The 26,049-nt window shown below is 38.3% G+C and overlaps 1 protein-coding gene across 3 annotated transcripts in view; it reads left to right on the top strand.

The window, feature by feature from the left end:
* The first annotated feature begins 4,251 nt into the window (after window positions 1-4,251).
* The window catches only part of LOC131318927 (uncharacterized), a 37,749-nt gene continuing 15,951 nt past the window's right edge, over window positions 4,252-26,049 (top strand). The window contains exons 1-5 of one of the 3 annotated variants that reach the window (XM_058348976.1): window positions 4,252-5,176; window positions 7,902-8,390; window positions 10,956-11,108; window positions 12,190-12,288; window positions 13,280-13,327. In XM_058348976.1, coding sequence (XP_058204959.1) covers window positions 4,468-5,176; window positions 7,902-8,390; window positions 10,956-11,108; window positions 12,190-12,288; window positions 13,280-13,327 — 1,498 coding nt within the window. In that variant the 5' untranslated portion in view covers window positions 4,252-4,467. The remainder of the gene's footprint in view (window positions 5,177-7,901; window positions 8,391-10,955; window positions 11,109-12,189; window positions 12,289-13,279; window positions 13,328-26,049) is intronic. The other 2 variants (XM_058348977.1, XM_058348975.1) reach the window with 2 other exon arrangements.

Below are 26,049 nucleotides of genomic sequence, written 5' to 3'. Positions count from 1 at the left end.
GCCCAGCATACATTCCACTGCAAAGGCTGTAACAAAGCCCAATTGTTTCTTATGGAAACCTACGGACCCAAAGCACAGTACGGCTAGAATTCGAGAGGGTATTAGTTGTGGGCCCTTTTCTGGAAAATTACGGCTAATGACGTGTTTCAATAATTAATATCCGTCAATGATATTTTCAGCATTAACAAATGTTCTCAACATGTTTTTGGCGGATATATATTAAGTATGAAATACGTTATGGGCTGTCATTTTCCCTTTATAATTTTATGAGGATTAGCTAGCACATTCTGTCCGGGCCATTCTTTTCTTTTCTTTTTTATATATAGGACTTGGACTTATAAATAAGGCCTCCTTGGTGGAGCCCGTAAAGAGCAAGTTCGTTGTCAACTTTCAGTCAAAGTTGATAGTTACAGAGTCCATATAAAATTAAAAAATTTATGATCAATTTACTTGAAAGTAAGAGGTACCAACCAAGAACTAGGTATATATCGACAAATCTTATGGAATGTATGATTCATCATTGTTAGTTCATCCTAGCTATAAAGAATTGTCAGTTACCAAATTATCATGTGCAAGGAAGGAATGATACAACATTAATCGAACTACCAACTTAACTAATGTTCTCAACATGTTTTTCGCGGATATATATTAATTATCAAAATACGTTCTGGGCTGTCATTTTTCCTTTATAATTTTATGGGGATTAGCTAGCACATTCTGTCCGGGCCATTCTTTTCTTTTCTTTTTTATATATAGGACTTAGACTTATAAATATGGCCTCCTCGGTGGACCCCGTAAAGAGCAAGTTCATTGTCAACTTTCAGTCAAAGTTGATAGTTGCAGAGTCGATATAAAATAAAAAATTTATGATCAATTTACTTGAAAGTAAGAGGTACCAACCAAGGACTAGGTATATATCGACAAATCATATGGAATGTATGATTCATCATTGATAGTTCATCCTAGCCATAAAGAATTGTCATTTTACCAAATTATCATGTGCAAGGAAGGAATGATACAACATTAATCGAACTACCAAATTAACTAATGTTCTCAACATGTTTTTGGCGAATATATATTAATTATCAAAACACGTTATGGGCTGTCATTTTCCCTTTATAAATTTATGGGGGTTAGCTAACACATTTTGTCCGGGCCATTCTTTTCTTTTCTTTTTTATATATAGGACTTAGACTTATAAATAAGGCCTCCTTGGTGGAGCCCGTAAAGAGCAAGTTCATTGTCAACTTTCAGTCTAAGTTGATAGTTACAGAGTCCATATAAAATTAAAAAATTTATGATCAATTTACTTGAAAGTAAGAGGTACCAACCAAAAACTAGGTATATATCGACAAATCTTATGGAATGTATGATTCATCATTGTTAGTTCATCCTAGCTATAAAGAATTGTCAGTTACCAAATTATCATGTGCAAGGAAGGAATGATACAACATTAATCGAACTACCAACTTAACTAATGTTCTCAACATGTTTTTGGCGGATATATATTAATTATCAAAATACATTCTGGGCTGTCATTTTTCCTTTATAATTTTATGGGGATTAGCTAGCACATTCTGTCCGGGCCATTCTTTTCTTTTCTTTTTTATATATAGGACTTAGACTTATAAATATGGCCTCCTCGGTGGACCCCGTAGAGAGCAAGTTCATTGTCAACTTTCAGTCAAAGTTGATAGTTACAGAGTCGATATAAAATAAAAAATTTATGATCAATTTACTTGAAAGTAAGAGGTACCAACCAAGGACTAGGTATATATCGACAAATCATATGGAATGTATGATTCATCATTGATAGTTCATCCTAGCCATAAAGAATTGTCATTTACCAAATTATCATGTGCAAGGAAGGAATGATATAACATTAATCGAACTACCAAATTAACTAATGTTCTCAACATGTTTTTGGCAAATATATATTAATTATCAAAACACGTTATGGACTGTCATTTTCCCTTTATAATTTTATGGGGGTTAGCTAGCACATTTTGTCCGGGCCATTCTTTTCTTTTCTTTTTTATATATAGGACTTAGACTTATAAATAAGGCCTCCTTGGTGGACCCCGTAAAGAGCAAGTTCGTTGTCAACTTTCAGTCTAAGTTGATAGTTACAGAGTCGATATAAAATTAAAAAATTTATGATCAATTTACTTGAAAGTAAGAGGTACCAACCAAGGACTAGGTATATATCGACAAATCATATGGAATGTATGATTCATCATTGATAGTTCATCCTAGCTATAAAGAATTGTCATTAACCAAATTATCATGTGCAAGGAACAAATGATACAACATTAATCGAACTACATGCCATGTCCAAGGAAGCTACGAATGGTACGCAACAATTACACAACTTGGTCCATCCCATCACGCGCTAGCTCAATCCTATGTCCAAGGAAGCTACGAATGGTACGCAACAATTACACGACTTGGTCCATCCCATCGCGCGCTAGCTCAATGCTGACTTTCCTCAAGATTAATCAATAAGACATGCGGCCTGCCTCATATCTTAAGGCCGGACAAAGAGTAGTTTGCTCCCATCTAATCCCCTCGGAGTTTAACGCGAGGGGCATCCATACTGCCCGGACAAGCAACTAAAAAAATGTTGCATTACAGATTAATTTTGAAGAGCTTGGCTTTAACATCAATGATTTGGGCACTTCAGGCTTGCTTTGAGATCTTTTTTTTTTTTTAATCAAACAGCCAAGCAATTTCCATTGCAAAAGCTTGAAGGCAAAAGATTACATCACGATAGACAGGAATGAAAACAAAACTACTAAATCTAAAACTAACGAACACCCTGCCGAAGCAAAACCAACAATAGGTTATGAGAGTCCCGTCCCAGAATACGTGTCAATGGTTTGAGTTGGGGTTCCTCTACTTTGAGATCATTGATGGCACAATTTTTGCAATCTTGAGAAAAGTTTCCCAAAGCAAGGACTGACATTTTCAAAAACAAATATTCCTTTCTTTAAAAAAGAAAAAAAAGAGCAAAATTTCAATAATTTAATCAAAGTAGTAGATGTCATGGACAGAAAGCAAAACCATTTCATCAATCCAAGTATCTTCCTCATATGCAGTACGGCAAATTTCCAAAAACCCTTTAATTCAAATCCCTTTTGATTTCGTGACCGAAAGCAAACTATTCAACGAAAACATAGGAGAAAACTATATATGCTACACCTAGTGTGTACTTTTTTGGTGTATGTTACTCATAATTTTGGTGTATTTTACACATGCTTTTGTTTAGTTACAAGAGGGGTGTACCGTTTGACCCCAATATACAAGTGGGAGGGAAAATCGCATGCTTATTGGCCAGTTTCCGTTATTTGTCGGTCCATTTCCAATTCACATACCGATTCACGACCGTACGTTACGGGTGATTTTGGCACTTAATATTTTATCATTCTAAAAGATAATTTTAAAAATTCACGACCGCGACAACCAATTCCCGTTACGTATCTTTCGATACTCCCGATACCGTTCCACCTCAACCGTTACCATTATGTGTCCCCAACCTGTTATTTAAAACCATTACCATATATTTGGTGTGAGGTAAGTGCACATTATTCTGGTAACCAAAATTTTCGTCAACGAAGTTTTTTGATGTGTGTACCATAGCCAAACCGTATATAGGGCAGGCTGCACCTATTAGTGAAAATGTGCTGTCTGATTGCTTATTTGCTTATCTTCATCAAAACCAAACGACCGTGTGCTGTCTTAGACTTGGTATATAGGGCAGACTGCACCTATGAGTGAAAGTGTTGTATTGCCAAAATTAGTTAGTTTTGGCTCTCCACTAATAAGCACAGTTTTCTGTCTAGGTATGGAGACTTAGGATTTGACTTAGGTAGTATAAGGCCGGTGAGATCGATATTCGATAGTTAACAATATCCAATTAACTTGAATTTTTACAGAGTAAGTTCTACTTGATGAGATTTGTAACTTGGACGACAGAGATGAAATTTTCATTTTGAAGATCATTAATTAGGAATAAATCCATTTTGGGAACCCAAAAGCCTAATGCGCCCCAAGGCACAAACAACCCCTGAACTCCCATTTAACCGAGGCTAAGACCACTTTATCAATCTTCTCCAGGAAAATTGCAGAAAGGGTAAAATATATATTTGGTAAAAATTAAAGTTGATATGATGATGTTGTTCATCCGTGTTAAAAGTGCATGGGCAATCCAATTCGTATCACCGTGACCAAAGTATCAAAGTGAAGGTTGAGTGATATGAACCATAATACCACAACAGTGAAAAGAGAAGTACCATGCACAAGGAATTAAGGAAGGAAGTAAAGAATCACAGAACTAAAAGGGTCGACCGAGAAATTTAAATAGCCGATCATGGCATGGCATGTATTGCACAACAACATCTAAACCAGTGAGGAGAGATCGAATACTATATTTCAAATACTTTTCCATATATCCACACACACACATCAATGGCTTCCCCAAGCAATATTAATACTAGTTCCCCAACTGAGAAGTACCCGTGCCCGACGGTGTTTAATGTCCTGGACTTCGTCCCCAAGTTGCTGTCGGAAAGAGGCTACAAGAAGTGGAAGAAATTGATGGAGGACTTCATTGAGAAGCGAGGTTTGATTGGTTTCATTGATGGCACAGCGAAGGAGGAAATTGACAACCAAGATGACTACAAGGCTTGGAAGAGATCAAACAATCTTGTACATGGATGGATACTGGCAACCCTTACCGAAGATATCCGCCTAGACATGTTGGGTTTGGAAACCGCTCAAAAATTGTGGACGCAGTTGGAGAAAATGTTCGATCCGACGTCTAAATTCAATACTAGCTCCCCAAGTGAGAAGTACCCATGCCCGACGGAGTTTAACGTCCTGGACTTCGTCCCCCAGTTGTTGTCTGAAAGAGACTACGACACGTGGAAGAAATTGATGGAGGACTTCATTGAGAAGCGAGGTTTGATTGGTTTCATCCATGACACAGCGAAGGAGGATATTGCCAACCAAGATTACTACAAGGCCTGGAAGAGATCAGACAATCTTGTACGGGGATGGTTACTGGCAACCCTCACCCAAGATATCCGCCTAAGTGCGTTGGGCTGGGAAACCGCTAAAGAATTGTGGACGCAGTTGGAGAAAATGTTTGATCCGACTTCATCTCTATGGCAGTATGGTAATTAATGACTTTTTTTTTTTTTTTTAAAGAAGTTTTAATTTGATTTGAGTTGAGTTGTTCGAATATTAGGCTTGGACGTAAGTTTGTAAAACAGCATTCATGCATGTTAGGTGTAAAACATTACATTTGTTAGTTCTATACATGTGGGCTAACGTGCATCGAATCGTTCCGGACATTATTGTGCTCAAAATTTTGTTAAAAGATTATATATATTTTTAGCATTGTATAACATTACTCATGTTAGTTTGATATATACATGCGAGCCGACGTGCATCGAATGATTTGGGACACTATCCTGCTCAAAATTGTGTCACAAAGTTACACATCTTACCATAGAAAATAGGAAAAGACTACAATGCACACCTCAAAATGTTATGAATTATAGAGAAAATGTTATGAATCATATTGCTAAAAAGTTACGAATCGTATAAAGGTTACGAGATATACCAAAACGATATGAATCATAATAAAAATGTTACGAATCATACTGTTGAAAGATTATGAATTCTAGAACAAAAGTTACGAAACACACTAAAATGTTACGAATGAATCATAAAATAAGTGCATATGGTATACCATTTTAAGGGGAGTGCATTGTAGACTTTCCCTAGAAAATAACTTATCTTTGCATTTTTTGAAACAAATTCTTCAATTGAGTCATTATACTTTATTTATCCAAGAACTCAAGGTCCGTTCCGCTAACTTGAGTTTTTTTTTTTTTGCTTTTTTTGGCTTTTTAGTGGATATATGTGAGGAGAATGATCTTTCTCGAAAAAACCTAAAACATCAAAAATGCTCCAAAAGTCCAAAAATGCTCTTAGTGGAACTCAATTTATTTTAATTAACATATTGTAAGATTTTATTTTTTTAAGAAAAAAAGAAAGTTTGCTTCATATTCTAACTAAGATTTGTGTGAAAAAAAACCTTGTTAGCTCGCTCAATTTATTTTAACTATGAGTTATTTTTAATCAAATGTAAGAACACATCACTTGTACATTAATGTTGTGTTTGTTATATCTAAAATTTCCAATAGGGAAATGATTTTTCCATACCATTTTTTGATAATGTCATACCCTGCAAGTGTATTTTTGCACCAAAAAATGCACTTGCAGGGTGTGGCATTATCAAAAAAGGGTGTGGCAAAATCACTACCCTTTCCAATAACATAATTTAGTAATTTGATTTTGTAATATTATTGATTGGGAGAAAAACCAAAAGACCCCAAAAAAATAGAGAAATAAAAGAAAAAGGGGTGTAAAAGGGGCCACTAGGAATCGAACTCAGCTCAAGTGGAACTTAAGGCAGTATCTACCGACCACAACATCAAGCAAATGGTTAATTTGGACTATTTAAGGGAACATTTCTTGTATTTATATCAAAGTTAAAATTTTTGTTTTGGTTGCCCAGACCACAGAGTTTATGTCCGTGTATTTATATCCTATGTAGGACTACAAGAGGACACAGACATGGGATACGAGATTTTATAAACAATGAAGACACGAACACGACAGAGGACAAGAGAATATATAACATTAAATTATGATGCGTGTATAAATAATATGCATATATTGGTCAAACTATGACATAATTAAATAATGGCTTATAAATATACACCATTATTTATTTACTACATATACATAACCCTTAAGGCTAAAGGTGTTGATCTAGCTATTCTAGCAATACTAACTACCACCGATCAAAAAAAAAAATTTATATGATAGACTTTGAACAAGACAACTTAGAAATGAGCAAACCTTTACAGCTTGTTTGACGAGCGGATAAGACTTTGGGAATAAGGAAGCAGGGTGGATATATAAGAACTAGATATGTTATAAGGAGAAATTATACAGTTAAGAAGAAGCGATTAACTAAATAATAAGGAATTTGTTTAGTATATAATTGAAATGGATCGATAAACTTTGGGAGAAAGAAATCACGTGAGAGTTCATTTAATTTCCCCTAATGAGAATACAAAAAGGATTTGGAGAGGTTTGAGGGGCAAGCCGGTAATTATGCCCACTTGAATAAGTTTATCCTGGGATGTGGGGTGGGTTTCGCTAGGATCCCCGGCTTATCATCTGTATAAGCAAACTGGGTGCAAATGGGGATATATAAGACTGGGTGCAAATGGGGATATATAAGACTTGGTCCGGATTTGCTTACACTACTACAATAATAGATAAAGGGCACACCAAGGAAGTTCACAAAGATCACAGTTTTAGTAAAAGTGTGTAAAGAATTGTAGGCTAAATTTTTAATCTCAGTTTAAGTCAAAAGCTGAAATAAAAAGTAGAGCTTAATATATTGTATCTCAGTTCTTTCAAATCTGTAATTGTAGATAAAAGATCTCGCTCTTATGGCGTGATAAAAAACTGACACGCGAAAAAGAGCGAGATAAAATACCTCGCTCTTGCGGCATGATAAATCAACTTTATTTTCTTATAAAGCTTGAAATTTGTTTTGGTAAGTAACAACAGTTTGGTAATATTTTTTATTGCACGTCGGGCGTATAATATGTTGTAATCCACTTGCCTATATAACTGCAGGCTTTCATTTATAGTACTAGTTAATTTTGTTCATTGAAAAATACTCCAGTTAGAATGCAAGCTAGTTAGGCAAGCTAAACAATTAATACTATATACAATCACAATTCATATCTCTCTGATCGATCTGTCCCAGAAATTAATCTAACAGATCATGATTGACATATGCATGCATGCAGACGAAGAAGAAGAGAATAGGGTAACCCGTTATCTGCCCCTGCACAAAGCTGTAGTGAAGGGGGATTGGGAGGAAGCAATGGGAATCATTCAACAGGATCCAGCTGCTGTTACGGCTGCCATCACCCCGCTCTACCAAACAGCACTTCAAGTCGCCATCCAGACTGGGGGGAGAACCCATTTTGTGAGGAAGCTTTTGGAGAAGATGACACGGTATGATGTTGTACATCTAGTTGACGAGATTGGCTGGACAGCCCTTCACTGGGCTGCAATATGTGGCACCATTGAGGAAGCCGAAATGTTAGTCAACAAAAACTCCATTCTTGCAAATGTTTTGGACAGATATGAATATACACCTCTCCATTATGCTGCTCGATATGGGCGTAGAGAGATGGTTCTTTATTTACATGGAATCACTGGAGAAGACATTCTACTGGCTGAAAGAACTGGTGCTCTATATCTGCGTGATCTTGTGTCGAGTGAATTGTATGGTGAGTATTACTACTCCCTCTATCCGGATTTAATAGTTTTTTTAGGAGTTCGTGCCTCTTTTTAATTGATTATATCTTATAATTTATTATGTTTTATGTAATTTTAAAAACATTATCTTATAGAATTAGTTGAGATCTATCAAATAAGATTCATATTTGATATAAAATTTATTATTAATTTAAAGATAAAACTCATTTTTTATCCGATTAGTATCGAATCAGGGACTATTAAATCTAGACAAAATGAGTAGTAGTTTAATTGTTTTGATCATTAAGGATGCATGAGTTTTGACTCAAATTAGTTTTTTCAAAACAAAGTTTCTATATAAAGTGTATGTTTGATGCAATGGAATCAAAGTTGGAATGAAATGGTCATTCTAATGACATACTTATTCTCATATTTAGTTTACCATTAAATGATCATAGAATGGTCATTCCAAATGAAATCACTATTTACTTTAGTAAAGGAATTGTCATGCCATTAAAAAAACAAAGGAATTATCATTCCATTTCTTTGTCATGCCATAATTACTAGTGTCACTCCATGATTCACTTTTATCATACCAAAAATTACTATTGCCACACCATTCCATTGCAGATGAGAATGACTATTTCTGAGCACAACCAAATTTGGAAATGGGAATGGATATTTCAATCTCATTTTCTCCAATTCTATTCCAACCTCAATTCCATTCCATTGTCAATTCTATTCTATCGAACCAAACGTACCCTGATTATTTTTAGTGACCTTTTGTTTTGCATGTTTTTGGTCGAATATATTGAGTTTAATAACTCTTCTCAACGAAAATAATTAGAAGAGTATAAAAACATTAAACAAAATCAACAAAAGTTTAGATAAGATCACACTAAAGACAATTAAATAGATATTTCAATTTTTTTTTGTTATAGTGTTTTTTTTTTTTTTTACTTTCTACTTTTTACTTTTTGTATATTTTGGAATCATCTCGTCTCTAATGAACAAATTTAACACACATTCAAAAAAAAATCAGGAAAGATAATGAAATATACTGACAATAATTTAGCCAAGGTTTTCCCTGTTGTATACCTATATTTCGGGAGGTTTTTCTTGTTTTCGCAGTGAATCTGGATGGTCCATTTCTCTTTAATGGACATTTTCCTAGAAAGTTTTTCTGGATTCTATCATTTTTTAGGACATGCTCGTGCTACTTTTTTTTGTTTTCGGATAGATTTCTGGTTATTTACTTAAGAAAGCCACTAGAGAGAGACATTCTACATGCGGGTGAAAAAAATGTCGTTGTTCCACTTCTGTATATATGTTGGGGTTTTTTTTTTTTTTTTTTGGTGGCTAAGCTCTGTATATGGTGAATATTATGGTGACCATTTAGTATTATTAAATAGAGAAAATTAAAGTTTTATTTTAAATGCAGCTCCTATAGTCTAGTTCATGGCATCATTATGGGTTGTTTTTTTATCTGAAATTGCATCAAAGTGTCCTCATATCCCACTATCCAAAAAAAGAAAAAGACTCTCCTTAATTATATCCGTTTATTACCGCAAATTTATTACCTTACCTCTTTCGGAATGAGATAAATTTCAAGAATTGTGATAAATTTTTTGCGTGATAAGTTTGTTATTTTTAATTTTGGATTTCGTCATATTATACAATTTTATCATGAGAAAAATTATCTTTTTAACTTTTGTTTGCGTTTATGGTACATTTATTGTAAGGGGCATTTGTAAAATTATTTGATAAAATTGTTATTTTTGATTTTGCGTTCATGGTTGATTGTGTCCATTCATTTGCATGCATGTTTGTTAAAATTTTAGTAAATTTGTAGTGAAATTTGATAAATTTCTAATATTGAAACGAAAAACTTACCATAAACATACACAATAAAGCAGTTCAAGTACAATAAGTTTACCACAATTCAAATACGAAAAACAAAACAGCTGGTTTCTTTAATGAACATTGGTATCCACATATATACAAGAAATTTCGGGATCCGCACATGATAAATTTCCAAATTTGCACGCATACACCAAATTTAGCATATTCCACAAAATTTTCTATTAAGAAAAGGCAATAGACATCTTAGTTGGACTTGACTCAAATATCAATTCATCTACTTGGCATGCCATGTCAAATTAGGCATATTGGTTGGAGGAATTTTTCTTTGGTATTCCATAATGTTTTACTGTATGTGTGAGTTGTAGTAGGTACTATATATGGAGTGCTAAGTTTTCCCGTGCAATTGTAAGTATTCAAGATGTAGAACCATACACAAAAATTTTGATGTGCTATAGATGGATTCTAGTTGGAGATGTTCTTTTTTACTTTCTATGATATTAGCGAATCGGAGGATCCTATAATGAGCAAAGTTACTACAAAGTTGCAGCCATCTATCTCAGTGTCTGGATTTTAAACTCTTCCGAACTATTTAAAATACTTTTAGACAACTGAAATTGTTTACTGTAATTCAATAGTGACTTTGCTCACTACATGTCCGGAATCCTAGCACCCCATATTAAATATAGAACAACATTTGAATGTCTAACTGTTATCTACCATCAATGCATCTGCAGACATTGCTTTAACTTTCCTTGTGCAAAAACCTGAGCTGGCATGCGTGGACCCCACTCAAATGAAACACGGTACTCCTTTTGAACAACTTCACAGAAATGGGTCGTTCCGGAGTGGAAATTCCTTCAACTTCTGGCAGAATTTAATTTATTTGGGTTAGTCTCTCCCTCCCTATCTCTCGGGTTTCTATAAGTTTAATCTTAAGGGGACCAATGAAATTCATATCGTGGGGTATCGACGGGCATGTGGGGCACACTTCGAGTCATGCACGGATGATTTAAACCTTTCAATAATTGAAAAAAAAAATCCGAGTGGGCCCGTGAAAAATCAACTCAATTCGATATGTGTAAATGTTCAATTCAATCTTTCATTTTTTATTCAGATTTCAGAATCTAATAATTGCAGGCCAACTCAATTTTTTTTAAATTATTGAATGGCTCAGATCATCTGTGCGGAATCCAGAGTGAGTCATGCGTGCCCTTTGGTACCTCATCGGTATGGGTTTGGTCAGTGGAAGTAGCATGGCTCTTTCTATAAAGAGTGTTTTCACCGACCAAAAACTTGTTGACGACAACTTTAATTTGGATTTTGTCCTTATTCAATTTGTTTTATGAGTTTTGTTGAGTATGGGTTGTGGTGATTCTGGTGAAGGTAACAGAGTTCTGGCGTAGGTTGTAGGTAGATGAGATGATGTGTTGGTTAGGCTAAAGGGTAGAAATGTAAATGCTAATTTTCCGTTAATGACATCCACTCCATTTTGGATTCACATACTTTGAGGAGGGTAAGTGTCTGAGTTTAAAGATTAAGGGGGCAACTCGAAAATGAGCGATAGTTAGAGGGGGTTTAATGTAATTTACCCCCACAATTATTTCCCTAATGACCAAACGAAGTTTCAGAACCCAACCCAGATATGTTTCTCCATGATCACCGTTACCGCATACGCCACACAGCCACCACATATTTTCCCAACCTCAATCGAGTGCAAAACATTTAAGATAGTAAAATTTTATTTTGGAGTGAGTAACATTAATTTGAGTTAGTTGGGAGTACAGCTTAACGCTAATTTCAAGATTATAGGGGACAATTTTTGGCTGATTCCCCCTAGGCCCTAGTAATGGGGAAGATGCATACTGTCTTTTCATCAGCAAATCTAAGTTTATCTACAAAGTTAAAGCCCGAAATGCAGTTTAGCATCATTGAGCTAACTCTTTATTTTTATGTTTGCATCACATGTAGGAGTTTCAATCAAATCAGAAAGCATTGCGAACCGCCATAATGGAGGAGGAGGAAGAAGAAGAGAAGACATTGAGAGTCCTGCCAATTGCTGCATCTCTGGTTTGGCTATGACAATACCTACTTTCTTTCTTTTTTCTACAGCCAAGAAAATAGTAGGAATAATAAATTAGCGTCAAATACTCCCAAAAAAAAAACAGAAAGAGATTAAACGGAGAAATTGGGGAAAGAATGGCATATAATTGTTATAAGGATGACATTTTTCATCCTTACAACCACAATAGTTGTTTAAAGCGCTAATAGTTGTAAGGATGACATCTTCCATCCTTACAATCACAATAGTTGTTTAAAGCGTTAATAGGCAACAAAAGACAATCTGTGATATACTCTTTCGGTCCTTTTTTAAGTGTTCCAGTTTGACTTTTACGCAGCTTTAGGAGTCAACATAATTGTACCTCTAAAATATTACTTTCATATTTACCCTCTATGGAGATATCATCATTGCACTTTTACTCATCTTCTATTAAAAAGGAAATTTACTTTTATGGACAAAATAGAAAATGTACCAATTTTTACCCACTAACTTTACAAAAGGACACTTATTTAGGGACAACCCAAAATGAAATACAAGACACCTAAAAGTGGATAGATGGAGTATAAATTTACGAGTGTTAACTGTCAATACATATTATTAATAAGTAACAAATTCAAAGTGCGCGCACATGAAAAAATCATGTTAAATACTAGGTGGGCAAGATCTTTCTTTGATGGGAGGAAAGGTGGGATCAATTACTCATATCAAATTAATAACTCAAGAAAAAATTAGAAATTTCACAAAAAAAAAAAACAACAATCATAGAACCTCAAAAAGGAATAACTTTATTTACCATGCCCTTGAGCTAATTAATTTGTTTCTTATGGGAGATACTTGAGCTATATAAAAGGTTGATTTCGTAAATGTGGAAAGCTTGTTGCTGGCACAAACTTTAAAACACAAGTTACAATTTATAAGACGTATGAGTACATGTTGAATTCGGTTAGAACTTAGAAGTGAACACGTAATCCATTGAGTACTCGACTCTTTATTGTGCAGTGAGGCAAAGATTGCACTTTATGTTTTGGGAAGTCGTCGAAAAACTTGGTAAGGGTTGATACTGTGAATATACATACCTTTCAGCAATACGATTCATAACATTTTCATTATGATTCATAACATTTTGGTGCATGTCTTAACTTTTATACTAAAAAATCATGGAGTAACTTTTTAGCAATACAATTCGTAACATTTATATTTGTAGTAACTTTTATCCCAAAATCGTAACTTTTTAACAATAAAATTCTCAACATTTTCTCTATGAATCATAACATTTTGGGGGTGCATATGATACACATCCAAATAAGGGGTGTGTTATCGTAGTCTTTCTCTATTAACTAAGATATGATCAGGTTCAAAATCTTTCAAATGCTGTCAACTTTTTGGGGTTGCTTGCGACCTAATTGTGTGCTGCTTCATCCTTCAATATGTAAATATATGATCACCCCAAGCGTAAGGCTAATACATCAATTGAAGCAAAATAACCTGGAAGACCGGGTATCATACCCAAGGAAAAATTTAATACGGCTTGAATGGATTTGTAGATGTAAGCAAGGTTTTCGGCGTTTAGACGGCCAACGTTGTTTTACTTTAAACGGTGGGAAATAAACAGCTAAATTGAACGAAGATTTAACTAATATAAAATGGAAGTCTAGGTCTAGGAGATCCTAACACCCACGACTCAAGTCAAACCACTTTTCTCATCCTATTACTCGATTTGAGATACACAACTAAGGTTCTCAAGCCGGAAGAATCGTGGTTCAAATATGGAGCGAGTTCTAGAATTCACTTGGCAAATGCCTCGATCGAGCGACATTGCTCCAAGCATCATGTGTGGCAAGTAGCACGCTCTTGCCTACACATGATCAAGGAGGTTAACACCTTAACAAAGTAACAAACGAATCCGAACTAACTCGATTTCCGAACCAAAGATTGAAACTTTATGATGAGAAAATCAATATTAACTCAAGTCATGAGGTGCTAATCACTCCATGACCAAGCCTTATAAACTACTCACTCATATCTAGAGAGATAGAAGCAAGACAAAATCTAGAAAACATATTAAAGCAACGAAACTTGAAATAAACTTGAGATTACTATAGATCAAGAACGTAGCTACAACTTTAATGAAGATGGAAATCACAAACTAAAATTAACAAAGGTAGAAAATGCAGGTTTTTGCTAGGAAAATAAAGAACAAGTAATAACAAAATAGCAAGAGTAAGCAAATCCTATTCTAGATCCAAAAAGGTGTACTACTATATCTAATTCCATGTAATGGTGACATAACAAGGTATTTATATCGCCCACAATTACTTACAAAGTTGCCCTAAAATATAGCTTCGAAGGCCCCTCGGTATCGATACCTCCTCTGATATGGTATCGGTACCAAGCTCACTAAGTTGCTTCCTTTAACCCACTCGGTACCAATACCACCACTGCTTTGGTATCGTTACTGAGGCCTTTAACACCAGCTTTTGCTCTTTAGTCCTCCTCTTGCCCTTCCATGTCTTCGGGTCTCCTCCGGGTCTTTGACTCTTCATCCTTAGGCCCCGGTGACTCCATTCTTGATCATCTTTGAGTCTTGGATGCCTCCGGCACGCTTTAAGCTTTAAAACCTCCTTTATTAAGCAGTTTTCCTACAAAATGAAAATAACATACCCTACGTACAATATCAAACAAAAAGCTAAATTAACTAAACATAAAGTAATAAAACTAAGGATTTAAACACCAAGAATATGCATTATTGGGTGCATATCATGTGCCGAAATAATAATGCCCCAAGCGTAGGGTTAGGTTGGATGAAAGCATAATATCCAGAAGTCCAGAGGCGTATCCACAGGGAGCCAATAGAGCTAGGCCGAAAGGTTTGATTTATGGTTTTTAATGTTAGGACCACCAACCTTTAGGTTCGGCTTTTAGACGGCCAACTTTTGAGTGATTGAAATTCTCTCTACCTCTTAACTTGATTGAAAATGAAGTTTGACTAGAAATTGAAAGCGGCTGTAGACACCCCAATTTGGCCTAACAATTATTTCAAGTCCCACTTTGGGGACCATCCTGATGATGAATGGATACAGTGATTGTTGATTGACTTCTCGTAAACCTATGGACTTTTGGTAAGTACTTTTAGCTACTTAGATGACCCAATTCAGAGCCATATAGCCTTTCAGACAGAAATACAGCATCTTAGAAAAATCCATCTGTCGGCCGTAACATTGATCTCACGGCCTCAACTTCATTTTTTCACCCGTGAAACTTGTTGCTTGAAAATCTCTGTCACGCCCTCCATTTTCAACATAAATAATAATCATTTTCAATAAATAAAATTATTATTGAAGTACCGATAATATCCAAATGACATATTTTCCCCAATCCTCAAAGTTAAATTCAAAAGTTACAATTCTGGCTCAAAGCCCCAAGATATACAGATTCCAAAATAATATTACAGTTTACAGTAATCATTGCTTCAAAGATATCATTCAAGTCAAATGCAAAATATCGTCGCTTTTATACCTTCGATTAGCATGCTTGACAAGCACGGTATGCCTGCCATGTCAACTTCCTTGCTTTTTACCTGAAAATGATAGGTTGAGCTACACTAGTCCAGTAGAAAAATTTATACTCAAGTTATATGAAAATGCGATGAAACATGCAATAAGGGTGAATGAGTTTCAACAAACGAACATGAGATACAAAGGGGTACAACAACGAACTGACGAACTACGACCACAAAATTCAAAATTCTATTAGATTTTGAATGAGGGATCGATCCCTCTTGCTTAGGGATCGATCCCTAGGCGATTTTGAGCGATTTCAGTAGGTTTTGACAGTTTTTCAAATGAACGAAGGAGGACAATCAAAGCTCTATTAAAGCACGAAATCAACTCATAAACACATAAAGTGAGTAAGAAATTCCTACCTCGAAGCGTAAATGCGAAGAACCAACCCAAACAAGCAAGCCGTAGCTTTTGAATTCGAAATCCTCCATGAATACTTCTCTTCGAGCCCAAACCAATGAACCACGAGCTTATAATCACGTCTAGAGGGTGGAACGGAGGTTGATAACCATGGGTTTTGAGTTTTAGGGTGAAGATTCAAGAGAGAATGTGAGAGAGAGGGGAGAGGGTCGGATGAGAGAGGAAGAGGGAGAGAGCCGAGAGGTAGAGAGAGAGACAAGGGAGGACTTGGATCCCCTACAACACACACACAATCCTTATATACTAGCACCCAAACCAATTACACTCACTCTCTCTCAAATAACAACTCTATCATTTAAGCCTCAAATCAAATAAACCCAAAAATTTCTCATCTATCTAATACTTTAACATTTATAAAACCTTTAAATCATTTTCAGAAAATACGGGTCTCTACAATCTCTCTAAGAGATTGATTCCTCGGAAGCTAGATCTATTCTTCGACCGCCACATCCATCCTTCGACCGCCACATCGTCTATTTTCCAGATTTTAGAATGTTCTGTCGATCGTTTGATCCTTTCTCAAAACCCCAGCATCCTTTTTTCGATACGTTCGGGCTACGAAGCATATTTTGTCTAGAGATCCTATTACCCTATACTACCTTATTGATTCATGCCATTTAATTGGCCGGAGTGAGTCACTAATTACCTATATAAAGAGGCACTTAGGGTTCCGAAATATACATCACAATCAATCCTCTCTAGCCACAAAATTCTGCAGAAACACTCCCTCATACTCCCCCTACAAAAGCCTAACCTTTTAAAGGTAGCCGCAATCTGACGATCAAACCCCGAAGTACAAACTCTAACCCTAGGGTTTTCGAAAAGCAAATCAGTTAATCATCCTCAATCCAAAACAATCAAGCAACTGAGGGATCAAGGTGGTGAGGCCCCTATGGTTCAGTTCTTTTATGCTTTTGTATATTAATCATAGTATTTTGATTTTTTGTTAATCGTTTAGTCTGGTGTGAGGAAGAATATCGGCTGGATCTTCGATCCTTCGGCCGGTACATCAATTCAGAAGGATTCCTTGGCCGTGACATCTATTCACCGGCCGAGGGATCCATTCTCTGAGATAGTTTGTTTCCTATTTTGATGCATGCTTTTACTTACTGTATCGGCTCACCATATCAATTGTTAAAGGCTAATAACCAGATTACGTGATAGAATTAAATAAAGCAAATATATATCGTATGTCAAACAATTATGGGCCAACCTCATGACTGGGTGAAGAGGGGTGCTTAACACCTTCCCCTTATCATACTCTTGGCTCACGTACCGGAATCTTTGTCTGTTTTTTCTAGTTTTTATAAAACTAGGTGACGACTCTATTTTGATGATAACCGTTATCGTGTGGCGATATTCCTAGCCATGGGAATATCCACGATCTTGGTTTATGAAGTGGAACCAAACAAACATGATCAATCTCTATGGCGATACCTCGTTTGGGAGGTGTCTACAATTTTTGGCGACTCTGCTGGGGACTTGAGAGCCATAACCAGAAAATTCGACATAAGATTAATACTTGCTTTACTTAATTCTTTTATCATATGCATCGAACGGGCAATCTTGTTGAGTTCACCTAATATCTCGGCATGTCACGAGTTATGTTAGGGGTTCCAGCAAACTCCATAGTCACTTGTACCTAGTGGTATATCAAAAAGGGAATCACCCGATCACCGCCTATGATGGGTTGGTGAGAGGACTTGCACCTTTTGACAACGGAGCACCCTTGAGACTACCCAAACTTTACGTATGTTAGAGAACCATAGAACTTATCAAAATAAGACAAGAACGCACGGGTTAAGAAATTTTCCTACATTTTGCTTTGAAGTTCTTCCTCACACCTTGTATCATTTGTTATTGTAACATCTCTTTCTGTGCAGAAGGGTTGGGATTTTCAGCCCAAATCCTAACTCTATCAGCCAAATACTGACTCGCGGCTATTCTATTTTTAAAGTAGACACGATAGGTAGAACAAAGAAGCAACCACAACCAATTTTAGGCCCCGTTCTAGAAACCTTCTTAAAAAATAAGCAGTTTATTTCACATTTTCAAATTCAAAAATAAAGTAAATGAAAAATAATTTTTCAATTTTTTTTTTGCATCGTATAAAAAAATCTCATCGAGATCTTCCAAACAAGATTCATATTACATATTTTTAAATTTCAATAAGCCCATAATTTTGAGTTTGAAATTGCCTTATTAAAAAATAAGGATTTTTTTTTTTTTTTCCGAAACGGAGCCTTATACTCTTACGACACCCAAAACTACGCTAAGTAGAAATCTTTGCAATCATCTCGTCTGTCATCTTCACCTGTCAGAACACCTCCACTGCAACGGTCCCAGTCACTTCCTAGGTCTTCACGGTTATCCTCTCAGTAAACCCGGTCATCTACCAAATCCCAAGCTTCAGCAAGCTTTCCTCCCACTCTCATCTTAGAAATGTCAGATAACGACGCTATCATTGTTGAGCTCCAAGCTCAAATCACCGATTTGTTAGCTGAGAAAGCAGCAAGAGATGCCGAGGACAAAGAAGACAAAGAAGAAGGTGAGAATCCTCTTAAGGTGGTAACGACAGAAAATCTTGAATTGGCCAAACAAGTCAAGGAGATTAAACACACTCTGGCCCGCTCACAAGGGGACCAAATTCTGGACTTTGAAGGACTTTGCCTTTTTCCAGATTCTCAATTGCCTGAGAAGTTCAAGATGCCAAACATTGAAAAGTTCAATGGAACTGGCAACCCTATCTGCCATGTCCGCCATGTTTTCAACACCCTGAAGCCAATGGGCCTGAATGATGAGCTCATTGCTCAATTATTCCAACGGACTCTCACTGAAAGCACTCTTGCTTGGTTCCTCACCCTGGAATTTGTGCATTATCATACTTGGCCAGAAATTGCCAATGCCTTTGTCAAGCAATATGCATACAATATCCAGATTGAGTTAACCACTCGAGATTTGGAAATGACCAAGTAGGAGTCAAGTGAAGACTTTGCTACCTTTGTGACTAGATGGAGAGAAAAAGCTGCCAAGATAAAGAATCGTCCCTCTGAGGGAGACCAAGTGAGGATAGTTGTCAAGAACCTATAACCTAAGTATCTCAGACATATCTACACTCAGGCTACCACTGATTTCAAACGCCTGCTTGCTATTGGACTGCAGATTGAATAAAGGATCAAGCTGGGGCTCATTGGGAAAGAAGAAGCTCCTCCGCCCAAGAAAACCTTCCCGACCCGCATATCTCATGCCTCCATAAACACCCTTAACCCAGCCTTACCTCAAGACCCATTCCCAAGTTAGCTCGTCCCGAAACTCAAATCTCCCCTGCCGCAACTTTGGCTCCATTTACATGACCTCATCCCAAGCCTTAACCATTCTGAGCCATCAAAGACATCTGAAGCCCTTGAACAACCCACCACCTCAGCCACCTTACGGCCCAAACTATGATGCCAACAAACAATGCGCTTACCACCAACACCCTAGGCATGAGACGGACTATTGCATGCGTCTCCGCCATGACATCCAGGATCTCATTAATAGCCAAGCTATAAAGCCACCCAAACCCAATGTGCAATTCAACCCACTCCCCACTAATAATGCCGAACCACCACCTTGAAACATCAATCTTATAACCCTATCTCACAACTCCACATATAATCCTACCCAGTACATTACTCCAATTATCCAAGCCAAACCATCTATGACATTTCTTAAGGATAATGAGTGTCTTGTGATGGAAGAGGAGTCTAACTTCCCCTATGTCTATGTGATTGACAATGGGATTAGTGGTTGGAAATACGCCAAGCCCTGCCTAGCGATTGGGAAACCAAGAGGATTGAGCCTGCTGACCCTTGGGGCACTCAAAAAGAAGAAATAGGCCAAGCCCTGCCTATCTCAGCAGCTCTATGCTCTCCATCTCCATGTTCATCAATTCAGCAATACCATGCCTCTTGTTTCAAGCACCGTCAAGTTACTCAGACCTTATGCCCGTACTCACTATCATAATCACCAAGCAGCTCCGTCATCATTCAAACAACCTTGTGCTCAAGTCATTCAGCGGCTCTGCGCTCACTGTTCAGCATCTCTATACTCACCATTACCACCAAGTCACTCAGTAGCTCCAAGCTCATCGACTCAGTAGCTCCGTTCTTATTATTTTGACCTTTCAGCAATTTTGCACTCACTCATCAATTGAGCCATGAGTTCATTATCTCAGCAACTTTGTGCTTGCTATCAGTTACTCAACCATTTCAGTCACTCAATGGCTCTATGCCTATAGCCATCTCAGCTGCTCTATGCTCACTATCTCTACAGCTCTATGCTTACTCACTCAGCGGCTCTCCACCCATGAAATCACTATCAACAACTCCAAGTCACTCAGTAGCTCTACGCCCAGAAACTCAGTGGCTCCACACCCACTATCTCAACAGGCTCCATGCCATAACAATCACCAAGATATCATCTATTCTCAAGCTCTACACTTGAATGCTCAAAGTCCAATACTTTGAATGCTCGAAGCTCTTCGAATGCCCAACCACTGTGTACTGGATGCTCAAGTTCTACACTTGAATGCTCAAGCCCTGTGTTTGAATGCCCAACTACTATGTATTGGATGCTCAACGCCTGCACTTTGAATGCTCGGGTTCCACCCTCCGAATGCTCGAGCTCTACGTTCTGAATGCTCAAGTCCAGAACTTGAAAGAAGCTCTACATTTAAAACAAACACACACGCACGGGCCCGTGCACAATTGGATCACCATTATCACATCGAGTCTGCATCAATTACATTAACATATATGTTCAAGTCTAACCATCACCATCATACACATGCTATGTTCTACATCTCTCTCACTCATGAAATAGGTCAACCCTGCAAGAAACCGACTCTACGCCTTGGTTCTCTCAAGCTCTATGCTCTGACTCACAAATCAGCTCTATGCCTCGGTTCCATCACTTCAAGCTTCAAGCTTCGACCCCTTAGGCTCTTGCCTTATGATCGATCTATGCCTCGGTTCCATCACTTCAAGCTCCAAGCTTTGACCCCTCAGCCTCTTGCCTTATGATCAATACCGGCTCTACGCCTCAGTTCCATCACTTCAAAGCTTTAAGCTCTGACTCTCAATCGGCTCCGTGCCTTGGTTCAGTCGCTCCAAGCTCTAAAGATTGTTGTAAGTGGACAAAAACGAATGATGCTTTGAATAGCACAATAATGTAACGGTTACTCGTGCCTCCTCACTGAAACCCCAGTTCGTCGTCGGAACCACAATCTGCAAAACAGAAAATGGGTGAACACACTTTGTTTCTCGTGGCAAAGGCCCTCCGATGCCTAAGTTAATATCACGTACTAGCAAAAAATCTCAAATATCAATAGGAAGTATCGTATGGATGCAATATATTGCGTACCTTTTAACTCTAGGTTAACCTCGTATTTATAGATTTGCATATGCTTGTTGCCCAAGCATCCCTATTGCCTTAGGTTTCCTATCTCGTATAGGAAACTCGGACATTCTGGATTCCCGTTCCTTTATCAATTCATTACCTTAATCTTTTTATGAATCTTTTCCATAGTAAGCTGAACATCCCACTCCCATTGGGTATCTTACCTAAACCCTACATTCTCGGGATCTCATCCCTTTACGAAACATTATTGTTTTGGAACTTTCCAGAGTGTTCCTCTCGTTTTAGCACTCAAGGCTGCTTTCTTCAGAATTCTTGCTATGTTCGGCCCTCTCATTGCCGAACAGGCCACCTGGACCAATGCCTTCACATGTTACTGGTCCATTTCGCCGATCACCGCCTTCCACAGTGGTTTATCTTATTTCATTTATTTCGTGGCCTTACGTACCACTTGTTTGGGCTCTATTTGAGCTTGCTCGGAAATACCTCCCTACAATTGCTCCCCAGCTTTACTTGTCATTTTGACTCGAAATGACGAGCAACGGTCCCAATATAACGAGCAGAGAGTCGATTCGTTCGATGTTTCCTCAACCCCAAGCACAAATTTGGTGCAACTTTCATCACAAGGCCAGGCCAAACGTCTCATCATTTGGGTTGGACAGGCTTTTCCTGCCCTTACCTTTACAGGTGGCATGCCCCATACCGCCCACATTAAATGCGAATGGACATCTTTTATGGAACGAGATGCCAAAACGGCATTTAGAGTGACGCTTCACCTACATCACTCCCCTTTTTAGGGTATATTTGGGATTTCGGCCCATTTCTGAATCTTCACCTTCTTTCTAGACTTTCTTTGCAAAACGAAGAACTGTGCACCCCGCCATTGGACTACTATTCATCACTTTCTTTCTTGTACTAGGGACTCTAATCTTCACATCGTAAGTCTTTGCTCCCCCCATTTAGTCCTATCTCTTTCGTAGATTTAGGGTTTATTTGCTTTTTAGGGTTTCTTCGATAAATCTTCTCTTGTCTGTAAAACATACCTTCCAACAATGGGGAGGTTTAGACGGCACTGTAACACACCTTAGGCTATGGCCAATTTCAGATCTCGCTATGAGATCCCAGACGATGTTGCCACTGCACTCGCCTCTGAGGATGTCGTCCGTGAGTGCCCTGATAACGACACCCTCCATATCCCTGTTGTCGCTGTCATAAAGGCGGAGTTAGGTTTCCTCTAGCCCCTCTACTCTGTCAAGTTCTGGCCCATTTTAGGCTTTCTCTAATGCAAGTCTTAGTTAACTTATTTAGGGTTGTTATGGGCATAAATGCTATCAATCAGATGCTAGGTACATCCCTAGGCCTACACGATATCCACCATCTCTATAGCATCTCCAGAACCAATGATGCCCTTACATATTATCTAAAAAGCCAAGACTCAAGGAAAAAACTTGTCCTCGAACTTCCTAATTCTACTCGAGGGGACGACAATGATTTTTTTTATCATCACGGGGAACTTCGAGCCCAGAAATGAGGAAAGCCAGGTGATAGGTTTCCATGCCCCTCACAGATTTGGGCGACCACATTAGTTCCTTTCACTTGTTTTGTTTTCCTTTGTTCAAAGTTTAGTCATACTTTTGCTAACTGTTCTGTTGTACTCTTCTTTGAAGCTACAAATGTCAATCAGGGTCACAACATCGTCACCCCTCAAGTTCATGTGATTGATATCAACCGTGCACTAGCTTTCAACAGTCAAGGTACACATCTCGCAGGCCAAGCGGCTCAAGTGCTACTCAGCTACAAGGCTTCGTACGGTGGGTTCATTGATCGGCGCACATGAGCAGAGGACAAGCCGGAGCTTTTAGCCGCCTCTTCTTCAAATCCCATTCAAGGTAGGACCAGTCACTCTCCTACTCCTCTGATTTCTGACATACCCATACGTATAGCCGAGGAAGCCTCTACCTCTACCTCTTCCTCTTCCTCTAGAGGTTATTCTTCTTCTCCTCTTGTATCAGAACAAGAGATGAACCAGCCGATCAACCTCAGCAGCTTGCTCTCCCTTCCTAGTCAAGGTCGTGGTCATGGCACTGTTCGTGGCCTTAAAAGTTCTCAGGGCCTTGGTCGTCGAGGCACTGTCCAAACTAACCCCCACCAGGTTTTTCTCCAAATGAGGTTCCTGAAGGTCATCGCGACAAATGTCCACACCTCGATTCTTCTTCAACAGGGGTAACTCCACCCGAATGAGCCCTTACCACTTGAAGATCCACTACCCCTATCCCAGCATCGACCCTTCGACTGTCCTACGAGAACCGTTCGGTAAATATAGGGGACAATGCAGAGTCTGAAGATACTGCTATGGCCCTCTCGATCTCAAGCTTTCTTACTGCCCGGGGACATGCAGAAGGAGGTGGAAAACACTCTTGACAAACTGCTCAGCTCTTTTATGGTCAAAAGTGTTAACGTTTGCTTGTTTACCTCGTTTTTCATGTCTTTAGAACCTTATACTTGTTAGTAACACCTGCATGCTTGTCCAGTCTATACAGAAGATGGTGGCAATGGCCCAAAAGCTTGGCCAAGTTGAACCTCAGCATGCTAGGTTAGCTAGTGAGAATGCCAAGATGCAACGCACTATTGCCAGGCTCGAGAGAGAAAGAGACCAGGCGCGGAGGATGGTGGATGAATTGAAGGGCAAATTGGACGGAGCCGAGGACAGTCTCAATTAAACTCTCACAGAGCTTGAGTCCAGCAAGAATAAGGCCAAAATAGCGTATCAACAGGGTTACAATGAAGGGATCAATGTAGCTACTGAGAGCTACAAAACCCAGATGCCAGCAATTCAAGATGAAATTTGGGCTGCTGCTTGGGCAGCATGCCTTAAAAAGGCTGATGTGGCTGAGTCGTCCCCTCTATGGACTGAAAATGACCTTCTAAGCTCCGTTGTGGTCCTGAAAGAAAAAGTTGCTGAAGAGGAGGAGCATAGCCTTGATAGGGAGCTGAATGCAAATGTCGCCGAACAGCTTAGTGCAGATGCCGATCATGTTGTTGATACGACCAACCCTGGCCAAAAGAAAGCCAGTGGTGGTCCAAATGAAGAAATCACTATTGTGGAAGACACTCGTGCACAAGTTACTCTTTAGTAAGTATGGTTCCATCTCCTAAAATAATTTAATTTCTCAAAATAGTTTGCAGGCCCTGCGTGGCCGTAGATCTTGTGCACCTTGCATGGCACAAGTACTTTTCCTTAGTAATATAGGTATTCGGCCCTTCGTGGCAACACTGTTGGTTTTCATCTTGTGGCCCATCGTGGCATGGATGTTGGTTTGCTCGGCCTTTCGTGGCCTTTACATTGTTGGTGGCCCTTCGTGGCCTTCGTTGCTCCAACCTTACAGGATTAATTTCCTAAGTGTTATCGTACTTAGATTATATTGCACATTTATGTATGCACCTAAGTTTCCCTCACTTAGACAAAAGCCCAAGTATTATCGTACTTGGATTAGTTGCATGTCCACATATGCACTCCAAGTGTATTCATACTTGGAAAAACCTTTAAGTTTACTCGTACTTAAACAAATGCCCAAGTACATTCATACTTAGACAAATTATGCATGTTCACGTATGCTCCCCAAGATTTCACATACTTGGATAAATGCCTAAATGTACTCGTATTTAGCCATTCATTGCATGTCGTATTAAGTATATTTGGACTATTTGTAGGGAGGTATTCCCGAACAGGCCCAAGAAGAGTCCGAGCACGGTGAAGGAAAAAGTCAACGCACTATGGACCAGTGACATGAGAAGTCAATAGTCCAGAGAGGTTGTACGAATCTTGGTTCAGTAAAACACGAGATATTATTGGACCAAATACAAGGAAAGTGACATGTGATGCCACTGTTTGGGTAACTTGTTCGGCAAAGAGAGAGCCGAACAGGGGGAGAGCTCCTTAGAAAGGAAATGGTCCAAATCGTTGATAAAGGACCAGTTACATGTGAAGTAACTGGTCCAGGCTGTCTGTTCGGCCATGAGATGGCCGAACAGAGAGAGAAGTCCTATCAGAGGGAACACTCTAGAAGGGTCCAGAATCAATGGTATTCCATTAAGGGATAAGATCCCAAGAATATAGGATCTAAGAAAGATACCCAACGAGTATGGGATGTTCGGCTTGTTATGGAAAGAGTCCCAGAAGGATTAAGGAAATAAACTGATAAGGGAACAAGAATCCAAGAGATCCTAGTTTTCTTATACGAGGTAGGAAACCTAGGGCAATATGGATACTTGGGCAGCAAGCATCCATAAATCTATAAATATGAGGTAAACCTAGAGGAAAAAAGGTACGCAATACATTGTATTAATCGATATTCTCCTACTGATAATTAGGGTTTCTTTAGTACGAAATAC

This window comes from Rhododendron vialii, chromosome 3a (assembly GCF_030253575.1).
Source record: "Rhododendron vialii isolate Sample 1 chromosome 3a, ASM3025357v1".
NCBI classification, from domain to species: domain Eukaryota; kingdom Viridiplantae; phylum Streptophyta; class Magnoliopsida; order Ericales; family Ericaceae; genus Rhododendron; species Rhododendron vialii.
This window is presented reverse-complemented; position numbering and strand designations above follow the sequence as displayed.